Consider the following 15,448-nt stretch of genomic DNA (forward strand, 5'->3'; position numbering starts at 1 on the left):
CGCACGACGTTGGGGAAGTGACGGCAGTTCCGTGTCCTGTGTGGGGGCGGTGGGAGTGATGAGTTCACTGAGACCGTGATAGCCGTTGTGTGAAGATGGAGGTAGGCTCCTGAGCGTTGAGAAGCCTGGCGAGAGAGCGCGGCTGACGGGGTTGAAGCAGAAGCGGGAAGCGGCAGATGGGAGGGGAGAGAGAGCGGGGTTTGGGGGGTGTTGTCATAATGTCTGGGTCAGAAAACGTCGCTCCGATCTAACTCTCTGCTTCCCCTAACTTATCCCCGCGGCTTTCTTTTGGTTTCCAGTTTCCCGGAGGAAATGACAATTACCTGACGATCACAGGGCCCTCGCACCCCTTCCTGTCAGGGGCCGAGGTGAGCATGAGTTGCCGACGCTGCGCGGAGAGGGTGGGAGGCAGCGGTGGGGTAGGATGATGGGGAGGAGAGCGCGGACGCCAGGGCCCGGGGGTTGGGAACCGGAGGCTGAGATCGATATCTGGAGAAAAGTGGCAGCTGCCTTCAGAGCCTATGAGGACTACGCGGAAGGCCAGGAAAGCTGCTGTCATCAGAAAAGCAGGACTCTGGAAAAAGCGAACCTATTTTAGAGCGATTCTGTATTGGAGTATAGAATGAAATTGTCTCCTTTCGTGGAGGAGAAACAAGTACAATAATGGGAGATCGCAGGAGGGAGAGAATGTTTCAGCCAAAGAAATTTGGGAAGGGGCAGGAGTTTACCTAACACGTCAACTGTGGAATGTGTTCATTCTTAAACCGTACTCTATTGAAGGGGTATGTGTTTCGTTGAAACTTCCTACCTAGCAATTTTTTGAAAAGTTAATGGTTATGTTTACTTACAGAGTGTTAGCTTGTTGTGCTAGTGAGAGAATGAAAGGGAATATTTGCGAGAAAACATGGAGTTGAGTAGAGCACGCGTTTCTGTTTGCCAGTGCCTCAGAGTTTGGGTAGGTTACTTCACCCTTATGTGTCAGTTTCCCTAGCTGTCAAAGGATTGTAATAATAGTTTCTTACGATGTTGTGAAGTGGAAGTAATGATCATGGTGATGTCCTTTAGTGTTCTTGGAAAAGGTTTAATTGAAATGTTGTCATAAATATGTATGATTTGTTTAGACAAGGCAAAAGAAAAGGGTGGAACAAAAATAAATTCAGTCTTTGAGAAACGGAAATTTTGAACTTTCTGTCTTTTGAGAATTTTTAATTGTTTTCAAACTTGGCATAAACCATTTGATCACTTTTTTTGTATCAAGAATTCTCAATTGCTGTTGAATGAACTTATCCATAGGGTCGCAAAGAGTTGGACAGGACTGAAGCTTATCCTGTAACAAACCTTAATACTTTCATGTATGAGAATTAGATGGGCAAGGGGTGGGGGGAGGGTTGCTAGTTTCTTTTAACTTTATTGTGATTACTACTTATTTTTACACTCTTAACTACAGTGTGAATCAAATGAGCAGTAAATTTAGAAATAATACAAAACTAAAATCCGTTTGATGCTTTGCAATCTCATTGTTAGTTTCTTCTGAGTGATATCTTCATGGTTTAATTTCATTATGTGGAGTGTTGTAGATTTCACATTAGTCTCATCCACATGAAAGCACATCATTACCAATTTCTTCTGAATCAAGTCTCCACAATTTAAAGTTCTTTATTTAGAGTGTTGTAAATTTCACATTGGCCTCCTCAAGAATTTTTCCAGGTTTGAGTCTTTCCTTTGTGTTTGCTTTTATTACTTTAAGAAAAAAAATTTTTATAAACTCTTTTGCCAAGAAGTTCATAACTAAATTTCAGTGGATTCCTTTAGTTTAGGGCCCTGTCATTGTTACCATTTCTCTTTATCCATTACAACTTCTTCACCTTTGTTTTCCCTCTTGTGTGTTTGTTTTTGTTTATTTCAGTTGGTTTGTGGTTTTTGTTGTTTCTGGTCTTACTGTGTGCCACTCCAAGTATATCTTAAAACAAGATGAAGGTAATTAAAAATTTTTTATTTTCTTTAGAAGAAGAGTAATTTTTAGAGTTTCTTGCAAGGAAAAGAAATGTCCACAAAAATGACATCATAAAAAAGTTGAAAAAATTGGACTTCTTTGAAATATAAAGTGTTTTGGGTTTGTTTGTTTGTTTGTTTGTCTGCCATGCTGTGCAGCTCTCCAGGTTGTAGTTCCCCAACCAGGGACTGAACCCAGGCCCAAACAGTTGAGAGTGCCAAGTCCTGACCACTAGAGCAACAGGGAATTTCCAAAATTTAAGAACTTTTCATCAGTAGACATCATTAAGAAATTAAATAGTCACTTCACAGACTGGGAGAATATATTTTATTACATATATCTGGCTCAGATTCAGAGTATATTCAGGTACTTCTGCAGAGTGAAATAAAGAATCCAATTTTTAAATGGACAAAAGATTTAAACTTGCATATCAGAAGAGAGGGTATCCAAATTGTCACTAGGCATATGAAAAAGTATCATCATCACTTAGCAGGGAAATGCCAATTAACAATGAGGTACCATTTTATACCCATCATAATGGTGAAAATTTAAAAAACTGGTCATTCCAGGAGTTAATAAGCATGTAGATAACTCTTAATCATTGCTGGTGAGACTGTAAATCGATTCAGCCTCTTTGGAAAACTAGTAGTATCTACAACACATGAAATACAGTTATCCTGTGACCTGGTAATTCCACTCCTTGATGTATACATAAGAGAAATGAATGCATATACTAAACAAAAACATGTATGTCCACAGAAACTTGATTTATATAGCTAAACAGTGGAAACAAATGTCTATAAACTGATAGGTTTGTTAAAGGGAATACTACACAGCAATAAAAAATAATGAACTACTAATGCAACCTGAGTGATCTCAAAAATATACTATTGGATAAAAGAAGCCAAATAAAAAAGAGTAGACACTCTGTGGGTTTATTTTTAAATTAAGATGAAGAATAGACAGCACTAAACTATGCTGATAGAAATCAGAATAGTGGTACCCACTGTGGAAGGGAGGGAGTACTGACTAGAGAGGAGCATGAGAAGATCTTTTAGAGTGATGGAAATGTTCTGTATCTTTATCTGGGCAGTAGATAATTGGGTGTTAAGGTATGTAAAAATTCATTGAGCTATATACTTAAAATTTGTGTGCTTTACATTACTTATACCTCAATAAAAAAAGAAATAATAATTTTTAAAGATTAAGTGTCCAGAGAGGCAGGCTTAGCATTTATAATAGCATTGTTTGAGCTAGGAGAGCTCTATAGTCTGAAGGGAGTTTAATCTTTCTGTTTATCTTGTTTAGGTTGGCACTTAAATAATGATATTGTACTTTGAGCACTCTGGGGAAATTAGTCATAAAGATGCATGCTTGCATGTTAAGTCGCTTCAGTCCTGTCCGATTCTTTGTCTCCTCTGTCCATGGGATTCTCCAGGCAAGAATACTGGAATGAGTTGCCATTCCCTTCTCTAGGAGATCTTCCTGATCCAGGGATCAAACTGACCTCTCTTGCATCTCCTGCGTTGACAGGCAGGTTCTTTACACTAGCGCCATCTGGGAAGCCCCAGTCATAAAGATACCTGTCCTTAATTTTCCTAATTTTCTAAGTAATCATTAGAACCAGTTAATGATTTCAGGCTGAATAGTTAAATTTTCATTACTGTATCAATTTTTAAGAACAATTAAACTATTTTAATAATACATAGGACCAGTGTATTGTTGAATAAATCAGTGTTTGCTTAAAAGAACTTTTCCTTAAGATGAATAATTACACAAGAAATTGCTTAAATACTGGATTGTGTGTTTTGGTATGGAGGAATGTGAAAAGGTAGGAAAAATGGTATTTAAAATTTTTTTAGTTCTCTAAATAGCTAAACCTTTATAATCCTTGCTTATAAACTATAATTCCCAAACTGCTTTCTTCTTCATAAAGCCCCAGGAATTTAACAGAAGGAAATGAAAGTTGAGTTGAAAAGGGAGAAGAATCATGTTTCTTTTTCCTCTTTCTGTGTCCACGTCATTTAGTTTTACTTTAATATTTGCTACAGTTTTATCTTTTTATATTTGGCAAGCTAGAGTTTATGATTTAGTTATATAGTGAATCCACTGAAATAAAAGATCTTTAGATGTTCATTATCTAATAATCTTACCAATAGCTGTGGTAGTAGAAGCTTTAGAGTAGATCTCTATTCTAACACGTGGTTTCCCCTTCTGTATTCTTGATCATTGCAGTTATTTTACTCTTCCTTTTTAAAGGAAGAAACAACGTAACAAAAAACAAAACAGGAGTAAAGCCATAGATGCAGAATAACAAAGCTGTTTCCATTCCAGTGGGTGGTACATAGAAAGAATGCCTTGTTAATTCGATACAGTGAAATCTCTGCTTCCTTGGTGTTTAGTGTAGCTCATGAGAATACTCCAGATGGTTTATGAAGGCTAGTCCTTTGTAGAACACTGGTCTTTTGTATGAATTTTTATTCTTTTTTCAGTTCTCATTAACAAATAGTATCATTTTCATATCAGCAGAGTTACTTTTCTTATTTGTTGTGGTAAGCAGAAAAGGATAGTCATCTATTGCTTTACCAAAGCAACCTGTATCTTCTTAAAAAATTGTAAACTACTATTTTACAACTGTTGATCTAATACAATAAATGTTTCTCCAGATCCTTCCTGTCACTGTAACTTTTGTTTGTTTATATAAGAATTTGGTAAAAATCTTTGTACTGTTTTTCCTGAAAAACACTCACATGAACTTGAACTGAAATCTCAGAGTCATGGACTGAAGTTAAGAACTTCCACATAATAAGAAAAATTATGATTTGTGTACTGAGGAAAGTTCAGTTCTTAGGGAGAGTTTTAGTTTTTCCTCAATTGTATGCTCCTGTGCTCTTTATGCTCCCCTCGTGTTAATATCGCAAATGTTTACCATGCTAAATAGTAAGGCTCTTGGAAGAGAAAAATATAGAAATGAAGCAATATACATGTCTTTTTGTCTTCTAGGAAACTTTTTTTCTGTTTTCCAGTGTGATTTCAGAGAAATTTCACAGACATACTCTCTCCCTAGTTTTAATAGCTGGAAATATTCTATCAAAATTAAAAATGGTGATATTGGTGAGATCCTTTGTAGGTCTGGAAATACCTTGAGGAATTCTTAAAGAATGTTGTTGTTATTGTTCAGTTGCTCAGTTGTGTCCACTTTTTGTGACCCCGTGGACTGCAGCATGCCAGGCTTCCCTTTCCTTCACCATCTCCTGGAGCTTGCTCTAACTCATATCCACTGAGTCGTTGATGCCATTCAACCATCTCATCCTCTGTCATCCCCTTCTCCTTGTGCCTTCAATCTTTCCCACCATCAGGGTTTTTTCCATTGAGTCGGCTTTTCGCATCAGGTGGTCAAAGTATTGAAGCTTTAGCTTCAGCATCAGTCCTTGCAATGAATATTCAGGATTGATTTCCTTTAGAATTGACTGGTTTGATCTCCTAGGAGTCCAAGAGACTCTCAAGAGTCTTCTCCAACACCACAGTTCAAAAGCATCAACTTGTTGGTGCTTAGCCTTCTTTATGGTCCAACTTTCACATCCATACATGACTACAGGAAAAACCGTAACTTTGACTAGATGGACCTTTGTCAGCAAAGTGATGTCTCTGCTTTTTAATATGCTGTCTAGGTTGGTCGTAGCTTTTCTTGCAAGGAGCAAGCTTCTTTTAATTTCATGGCTGCAGTCACCATCTGCAGTGATTCAGGAGCCCAAGAAAATAAAGTCTGTCACTGTTCCCATTGTTTCCCCATCCATTTGCCATGAAGTGATGGGACTAGATGCCATGATCTTTGTTATTTGAATGTTGAGTTTTAAGCCAGCTTTTTCTCTCTCCTCTTTCATGTTCATTGAGAGGCTCTTTAGTTCCTCTTCGCTTTCTGCCATAAGGGTAGTGTCTTCTGCATATCTGAGGTTATTGATATTTCTCTCAGCAATCTTGTTTCCAGCTTATGCTTCATCCAGCCCGGCATTTTGCATGATATACTCTGCATATAAGTTAAATAAGCAGAGTGACAATATACAGCCTTGACGTACTCCTTTCCCAATTTGGAACCAGTCCATTGTTCCATGTCCAGTTTTAACTGTTGCTTCTTGACCTGCCTACAGGTTTCTCAGGAGGCAGGTCAGGTGGTCTGGTGTTGTCTTTTTCAGAATTTCCCACAGTTTGTTGTGATACACACAGTCAAAGGCTTTATTGTAGTCAGTGAAGCAGAAATAGATGTTTTTCTGAAATTCTCTTGCTTTTTCTGTGATCCAGTGGATGTTAGCAATTTGATCTCTGATTCATCTGCCTTTTTAAAATCCTGCTTGAGATACGTTACTTAATTATGAAAAAGAAAAAAAAATACCTGTGGGTATCTACTGAATTTCATCTGAATCAGTTAATATTTATTGTGCCATATGACAAGTTGATAAAATTTAAAGTTTCTAAAATTCCAACAATCTGTGATAATTGGTTGGGGTAGGTGACAAGCTAACAATTAGGATATTAATGTTATCACTAAGTAAGAATATATATATCAGGGCCATGTGACAAACCTTTCTGTAGTAAATCCCATTAGTTCTCCTAATAACCATATAAGGAGATTACAAGTCTGATTTTATAAATGAGGAAAACCCATTTGAGGTCATATAGTAAGTGGCAGAGAAGGGACTTGAACCCAGATTTCTGTGACACAAAAGTCTCTTGCTTTTAATGCTCTATTGCTGTTGTTATTAATGCTCTGTTGCTGCGGATGCTGCCGTTTTTAGTTTTTTAGTGTCAAAAGAAACCATAGCATTTAATGTATTTTGAATGAGACATTGATCTGTTACCTCCATGAATGGTGGCCTCATTCAGAGTGCATGCCTGCACACTCACTCAGTTCTGACTACTTGTGACCCATGGACTGTAGCCCGCCAGGCTCCTCTGCCTGGGACTTCCCAGGCAAGAACACTGGAGTGAGTTGCCATTTCCTTCTCTGGGGGATCTTCCCAACCCAGAAATCGAACCTGAGTCTCCTGTGTCTCCTGCATTAGCAGGCAGGTTCTTTACTACTGAGTAGAAAGACTATATTATTATTGTAGTTGGATTCAGAGGAAGTGATTGGGTCTTCCAGCTGGAGTAATCTTTTTCTTCCTCTTTTGCAGAAAGGCTCGTTCAGAGCAAGACAGGAATGTGTTTGGGAACTCTTAGAGAACCAGTTTGCCCTCTGGCTATATCTCTTATGAAGGTTTTTGTCCTCACTGTTATCCTTATTTTGGTTGGCATTGTTGGGTTTTCTGAAAATCCTGTACATATGGGAATTTTGTACAAATCATGATTTCTAAAACAGAAAAGAGGTAGGAAACTCTCAAGTGCATGTATTTTAGAAGTGCATAAGGTCCCCGTGACAGTTCCTTTTAGGATTTGCTTCAGAGGACCCTAAAACAACAAAGTCTAATTGTCTGGTTGACAGTGAATTTCTGTGGTCTAACAGTTCAGGTGTAGTAATTATGAAATAATTGCTGTATCCTAGAATCTTCAGACAGATTTTAAGCATCATAACAAAACAGGTTATAAAGGTTGAGTCCTTATTAATGGTGCTGAAAGAATCATTCATTAGACCAACAGGCAAAATAGTTTAGGACAACCAAGATGATAAAGGCAGAAAAGAGATACGTGAATTGAAAACTGTGATTTTGATATTGGCAGCTTTGTACATGACATATGGCCAAAGATATGAGGAAGAAGAGACTTATTTTTAAAATTAAATAAGTCCTAAGATATTGATAACAAAAATGGGATCCAGGCTGAAAAGAAGTACACTAAGAATGTCTAGTACTCAGGCACGTTCTTCTAGCAGTATGTAACTCCTCCTCTTTCCACTAAATCTTTTTCCTTTTTTCCCTCCCTACAGACGTTCCACACACCAAGCCTGGGTGATGAGGAATTTGAAATCCCACCTATCTCCTTGGATTCTGATCCCTCATTGGCTGTCTCAGATGTGGTTGGCCACTTTGATGACCTGGCAGACCCTTCCTCCTCTCAGGATGGCAGCTTTTCAGCCCAGTATGGGGTCCAGACGTTGGACATGCCTGTGGGCATGACCCATGGCTTGATGGAGCAGGGCGGGGGGCTCCTGAGTGGGGGCTTGACCATGGTAAGGGGCAAGACATTATCAGGCTTACCCAACCTCATGGGCATGGTGTTAGGGGAGATACAAGTGACTCTGTATGCCCTACTTAATTCCCTTGGGTATTACTTTTCATTCTTCTGACTAAAGGCTAATAAAGACCTCACTTCCCTTGAATAAGTGATTTATCATTTGAATCAATTTTTTTTGAAACATGTTTTAAAATTGTAAAATGTCCACAGTGTTAACGCTGAAATGAAAATTATTTATTGGATTTTTGAAAGAAAAGTTTTTTCCCTATTACATTATGGCTTTCACATTCTACAGTTCAAATGAGTGTGATTGCTGGTATGTTGAGGGGTGTATTCAAAACCTGTCTGAACCATGAGTGGATTAAGTGGATTAATATGTGTTTCAGTGTATTGGGCTTCTAGCACATCTCATCAGCACATCGACACACACTACACTTGATGCCAGACATCTCTTCTAACATTGGCTTTACTCTGATTTGCCTGTGCATCGAACTTCACCCAGCCATTGTACCCAGCCATTATTTAAGAGGGTACAGGGATAAAGTTTTTCTTTCCCCTGTGTGTCATCACTATCTCCAGATTACTGAATGATTTACTTGCTCTGAACTTGCCCCAAATTAAGACTTCTTTGGCTGTTTTTAGTTATTTTGGAATAGGCCTTTAAGTACAAATAAGTGACTTAGTATGCAACCTGTAATTTCTCTACTTATTAAAAAGCTTAGTATGTTTTATATGTAGATAAATTTATTTGATGTTAGTTTAAATGATGATGCATTCTGGGTAAGCGAGGGTTTATAAACTGTCCTGAATTCAGGTGCAGGGAAGGGAAAGGTGGTGTTTTTTATATTTACTGTTTAATTTGTCCTTCTGCTTCTCTCAGGACTTGGATCATTCTATAGGAACTCAGTATAGTGCCAACCCACCGGTTACAATTGATGTACCAATGACAGACATGACATCTGGCTTGATGGGGCATAGCCAGTTGACCACCATTGATCAGTCAGAACTGAGTTCTCAACTTGGTCTGAGCTTAGGGGGTGGCACCATCCTGCCACCTGCCCAGTCACCTGAGGATCGTCTTTCAACCACCCCTTCACCTACAGGTTCACTTCATGAGGATGGTGTTGAGGAATTCCGGAGGGTAAGGCATTCTCTGCCAAAATCAAATCTGCCATGTTACACTGGGATAGAACCCTTGACGTATAGATCCTACTAAGTTTTCTCTCCTACTGCCCTGCCATCTTCTCTGCTCTTTTCTGGTTATGGGGTCCTGCCTCAACAGTTTATAATGCTTTTTCCAACCCCCATACTTATCAGTCTTCACATACTTTACTAAAGCCTTAATCCTCTTGCCTCTATTTTTATTTAGCATTTCTGAAAATTCCATTCATATGACTAGTTTACCCCATCTAAAAGTCCTTTTCTGTCAGTTCTCCAGATGTGATTACTTCCCTCATAATTCTGTCTCTTTTCTCCTCACAGCAACCTCCCAGCCAGAAGACAGTTGTGGTGGAAGCAGGGAAAAAGCAGAAGGCTCCAAAGAAGAGAAAAAAGAAAGATCCTAATGAACCTCAAAAACCAGTCTCAGCATATGCTTTATTCTTTCGTGACACACAGGCTGCTATCAAGGGACAGAATCCCAATGCCACTTTTGGAGAGGTTTCAAAAATTGTTGCTTCTATGTGGGACAGTCTTGGAGAAGAGCAAAAACAGGTGAGCAGATAACGAGGAACAATGTTATAGAAGTTCTTAAGAATAAGGGGGATAGGGACTTCCATGCTGGTCCAGTGGCTAAGACTCCACGCTTCAGATGCAGTGGACCCAGGTTCAATCCCTGGTCAGGGAACTAGGCCCCACATGCCGCTAAGACCTGGTGCAGCAAAATAACTTTTTAAAAATTGGTTAAAAAAAAAAAAAAAAGGCAAGGGGATTAAACCTAAGCTTTAACTTTCTCAGATGTTATTTAATACCAACTCTTTGTTAATGGGATTCAAGATCATCTGTCTTAAAACTTCACTTTCATACATTGGAGAAGGAAATGGCAACCCACTCCAGTGTTCTTGTCTGGAGAATCCAAGGGACGGGGGAGCCTGGTGGGCTGCTGTCTATGGGGTCGCACAGAGTCAGACACGACTGAAATGACTTAGCAGCAGCCTTAAAAATTGCAGCCATACCCTGAATCCAAAATACCTACATAAAAATTATTATAAAAAACACTGAATCCACAGCTAAGTTTGGAGTTTTTCATTGGCCTCATAAAAACTTGAGAACTATAGTTAACCTCCCTAAATTTAACCTGAATTAAACAGATGAAAATTGTGTTATTACATAAATATACAATTGAAATGAAAGATGAATGTAATTATCATTACCCTAGCCTCAACAGGTGTTATATCAAAGTAAGTCTGCTAATCATTAAAACAAAAACTGAATATATTACAGATAATTTATATCAGTTATGTGCTGCTCAGTAAACCACCACAAATTTAGTAGCTTAAGACAGAAGTAATTTATTACTTATTATGATTCTGTAAATTGGTTAGGTGGTTTTCCTGGTGTTCTTACCTGGGTTTATTCCTGCAGTTGTACTCACAAACAACAGCCTGATATGGCTGCTCAAGATGACCTTGCTACCATCTCTGGCAGTTGGTGCTACCTGTTGGCTTAAACGCCTTGGTTCTCTTTCGCATGGTCTCTCATCCTCCAAATAGGCTAGACTGACTTCTTTACACTGGCAGGCTTAGAGCAGTGTTCCAAGAGAACAAAAACAGGTGCCCCCAAATTCTTAATTCAGCCACATTCTAATGGTTAAAGCAACTCACAGAGCCAGCCCAAATTCAAAGGAAAGGGAAATAGGTTTCATTTGTTAATGGAAGACTAGGTACACAGAACAGGAAGAATTGTGGCTATCGTTCCAGTTTATCACATTCCTTAAGAGGGAGAGTATACTGACTGGGTAGACATGATCCCAGACTAAGCAGACTACTGAGTTATCATGTAGTTAGGGGGTCAGGATTTGTGTTGGTTACAGAAGTGTGGGCAGTGGTTGCTATTAGCTTCAGAAGTGTAGTTATTCTGCAAGCCTACTCTTGATTGGCTGGTTTTCATATACAAGTCTGCCATGGAGGCTGCCTTGAGTACTAGTTTTCAGAAGTGTATTCACCTAAGAAGGGTTGTCAATATTTACACTAAGATGAATTGTCTTTCATTGATGAATAATACAGGATTATTAGTCTTTTCTATGAGTATGTGGACTTTTTAAGCAGCTTCTTTCATGCAGGTATATAAGAGGAAAACTGAAGCTGCCAAGAAAGAGTATCTGAAGGCTCTGGCTGCTTATAAAGACAATCAAGAGTGTCAGGTAAGAGGACTGGGATAGATGTATATTTAAACCAATAAACAGATTTTTGAGCTGCTTATTAGCATTTATAAGAAGTAAATACCACCAAAAATCTGTGGAATCTATTAATACTATATAGTATTAAAGCTTAAAAGTGTATAGCAAGTTTCTCATCTGTTTCCATCATAATACTCTCCGAACAGTCTGTCTTTGAGTTTGATATTCTCATTGTTTACTTTAGCCAAGTAGCACACATGGCTGCCCATTTTTCTTTCTTTCTTTACCCACCACGTCCACCCCCTGACCCCCACCCCCATCTGTATTTTTTTCTTGGAAGGTGATTAGGGTGAACATACCCTGGGGAAGAGGATAAATCTGATTTTTTTTTTCATCTTCTTTTAGGCCACTGTGGAAACTGTGGACATGGACCCAGCGCCACCATCACAGACTCCTTCTCCACCTCCTGTGGCTGCTGCTGACCCAGCGTCTCCAGCACCAGCATCAACAGAGCCCCCTGCCCTGTCTCCTTCCATTGTTGTCAATTCTACTCTTTCATCCTATGTGGCAAACCAGGCATCTTCTGGGGCTGGAGGTCAGCCCAATATTACCAAGTTGATTATTACCAAACAGATGTTGCCCTCTTCTATTACTATGTCTCAAGGCGGGATGGTTACTGTTATCCCAGCCACAGTGGTGACCTCTCGGGGTCTCCAACTTGGCCAAACCAGTACAGCTACTATCCAGCCCAGTCAACAAGCCCAGATTGTCACTCGATCGGTGTTGCAGGCAGCAGCAGCAGCAGCAGCTTCTATGCAACTACCTCCACCACGACTACAGCCCCCTCCACTACAGCAGATGCCTCAACCCCCAACTCAGCAGCAAGTAACCATTCTCCAACAGCCTCCCCCACTCCAGGCCATGCAACAGCCTCCGCCTCAGAAATTTCGAATCAACCTACAGCAACAGCCACCTCCACTGCAAGTCAAGATTGTGCCTCCACCCACTCTGAAAATGCAGACTACCTTAGTTCCACCACCTGTAGAAAGTAGTCCAGAGCAGCCTGTGAACAACAGCCCTGAGACCCACACAGTGGAGGAGACCACTCCTGAGACAATCTGTGAAATGATCACAGATGTAGTGTCTGAGGTGAGACTGTTTTCAGGTATTTGCTCTAGACCAGTGAAAGCATTTTGGTTGATACAATAAAAGCAGGAGTTGCTAGTAGCATTTAATGCCTGACGAGGATACAAAATATCCTATAGAGAACGTTTGCTTACAACTGAATTATCGCACCCGAGATCCTCTAGTGTTCTTGAGAAGAAACATGAAGAGGGCCTCCTGCCCTAGCTTACTCCTTAACTCAGCAGAAGTAATACTGTAGTTCAAGTAAAGATACAGCCTAAGCATAGTTACTTTTCAAGTGTCTACCCCAGGATCCAAAGCTTGAGACAAATTCTTCCATTTCTCCCAAACCTTGACTGCTTGGCTCATGTTTTAAGTAAAGGGATGGGTAGGGGATATAGGTAGAAAAATTCAGTTAGTTTGTGTCGATGAGTCTTTCCAAAGAGACAGATGCCAATTTACCCTAGATTTAACTTGAAATTTAGTATATTTGTGGCGTTAGCTTCATAACTAATGAAACAATATTTTTTTTATGTGGGCCTTATTTTTTTTAATTGGAGAAGAACTGCTTTACAATACTGTGTTGGTTTCTGCCATACATCAACATGAGAAACAATTATTTTGGGGGAAAAAAAAAACCCCACCCTGCAAAATCAGGAACTATGGATCTTGAAAGTTTGTCTTCTCTTAGTCCCTCTGATCTTAGTAACCCAACCTCTACTCACATTCTACTTTTGAATTGATATTTTCAGAGGAATATTATTTAAGTGTAGAATAAAGTTAATGATAGGTTAAGATTAAACACTACCATTATGACCAGCATTCCCCTGATGGGAAGCATCATGTCAGTCTGGATGACAAAATTCTAAAGCTGGATTTGGAGTGAGATCAAGAATTCACCTTTCTTTGGAACTTTACCCCTACCTGTGAGGGACTGTAACATGTGTTGCTCCACTGGATCACACAGTTAATTTGACTAGCTGGCTGGCTGGCTAGGTAGCAATCTAGTCCATCTTGATGCTCTCTTCCTCTCATAGGTTGAGTCTCCTTCTCAAATGGATGTTGAATTGGTGACTGGGTCTCCTGTGACACTTTCACCCCAGCCTCGATGTGTGAGGTCTGGCTGTGAAAACCCTCCCGTTGTGAGTAAGGACTGGGACAATGAGTACTGCAGCAATGAGTGCGTGGTGAAGCACTGCAGGTGAGCTTACAGTTCCCTTCTTATAATTAATGTATGGCTAAATTAACTGTTGGAATAACATGGTATCTGAGCATATAATCAGTATCACCTTACCTTAGGTAGAATAGGTTGCTATGTATGTCTGATTACAGAAGCTACTAGAAAAGTTTCCCTCCTTAAAAAGAGCTTACATTTGCCATATAGAAAAGATGACATAATTAGCAGTTCACACTTTTCAGTTACCATGTTAGCTCTACGTGTTCATTTTGAAACTGACACATCAAGCTGTTGGTGTCTGTGAATATCAGTATAGTTTATCTCCTTAGTGCAAACCAGACCACTTAGGTAATGAATTAGAATTTGAGGATGGATAGGTGGTTAAGTAGCACAATAAAATGCTAAGTATGGGGCAAAGGGAAGAAGTTCTGAAGATTCTGCCCATTTCCCCAGTTTTCCTGAGACTGACCTACATTCATGAAATAAGGCATTGGTATTTCCTATCTGAAATCCTTTAAATTAGGATTGCCTATACTTCTGACTTCTAGGCCTATTGCCCTTATATTCCTATTTAGGTGATATCTATCAACCTATTTGTTTAAGACTGAGTTTTAAAAAAACATACCTAGGCTGTAATTCTAAGTTTGTGTGTATCTTTTTCTTTCTTAGGGATGTCTTCTTGGCCTGGGTAGCCTCTAGAAACTCAAACACAGTGGTGTTTGTGAAATAGTACATCTGTTCTCCAAGCCAGTGAAGACTTACTGATGGGAACATGTCCACCGAGCCTATTTTAAAAAGACAAGCGAGGCTTCTGGTAGTGCCTGATCTCAACCCGTGATGATCCTTTATGTCTTTCACCTTTCTCCCCTTCTGTCGCTCTTCTACAGAGCTATGGAGCAGGGCCACTGGGTTTGCTGCAATCTGGAATTGCTTTTTACTTTCAAGTACAAGCAGATATATCAGTGATGATAACAGGAAAGGGTGAAGGGAATATAAACAAGTAGAACATAGGGGTGATGGATGGGCGGGGGATTGTTTGAGGAAACTTGTTGGTATAACTGTCGTAGGATTTACCTAAAAGATTATTAAAATGATAGAGTACTCAGCTTTGAGTCTAGGAAAAAAAATCACTGTGTGCATCCCTTCTAAAGGGGCTAAAAGGTTGCATTAAAGGTTACCTCTTAGAGAACTATTACTATCACATCTGGACATTCGTTATTAGTTTGAGAACAAAGGTTTTCAACACAGTAATAATAAGCACACTGGACTGTAGAGAAAATAACATCACCTAGGAGCTTCTTATTTCTCTGCAATTATATTTCTGTACTCAACTTTCTGATTGTATCACAGTTTGAGTGTAAAAGGGAGAATTCGACATCCTTAATATAAGAGGTTTCACCAAAGTTTAAAGAAAGTGTGTTCACTTGTGTTTGATGAAATATCTTTTAAAAAAATAGGCCGAAGTGTTTTCACTTATACAGGCTAATTCTCTGCATACCCTAGGCACTTATTTAATGTAAGATGTGCTTATTTCATTTTTCTTGGAATTAAATGAATGAAAAACTTAACAAAGCCACAGTTGTAACAGAATAAGCAACTATTTAAAACGTGACAGCTCTAGTGATGATAATCTTAAGTGATACTCAGA

General features: G+C 39.2%; 1 protein-coding gene across 1 annotated transcript; it reads left to right on the plus strand.

The window, feature by feature from the left end:
* TOX4 (TOX high mobility group box family member 4) lies at positions 12-15,253 on the plus strand. Its single transcript, XM_005685359.3, has 9 exons — positions 12-101; positions 300-368; positions 7,914-8,156; positions 9,042-9,302; positions 9,644-9,874; positions 11,442-11,522; positions 11,904-12,647; positions 13,661-13,824; positions 14,470-15,253. The coding sequence occupies exons 1-9, from the start codon at positions 96-98 to the stop codon at positions 14,528-14,530; spliced, it is 1,860 nt and encodes a 619-aa protein (XP_005685416.1). The 5' UTR covers positions 12-95; the 3' UTR covers positions 14,531-15,253.

Source organism: Capra hircus, chromosome 10 (assembly GCF_001704415.2).
Source record: "Capra hircus breed San Clemente chromosome 10, ASM170441v1, whole genome shotgun sequence".
NCBI classification, from domain to species: domain Eukaryota; kingdom Metazoa; phylum Chordata; class Mammalia; order Artiodactyla; family Bovidae; genus Capra; species Capra hircus.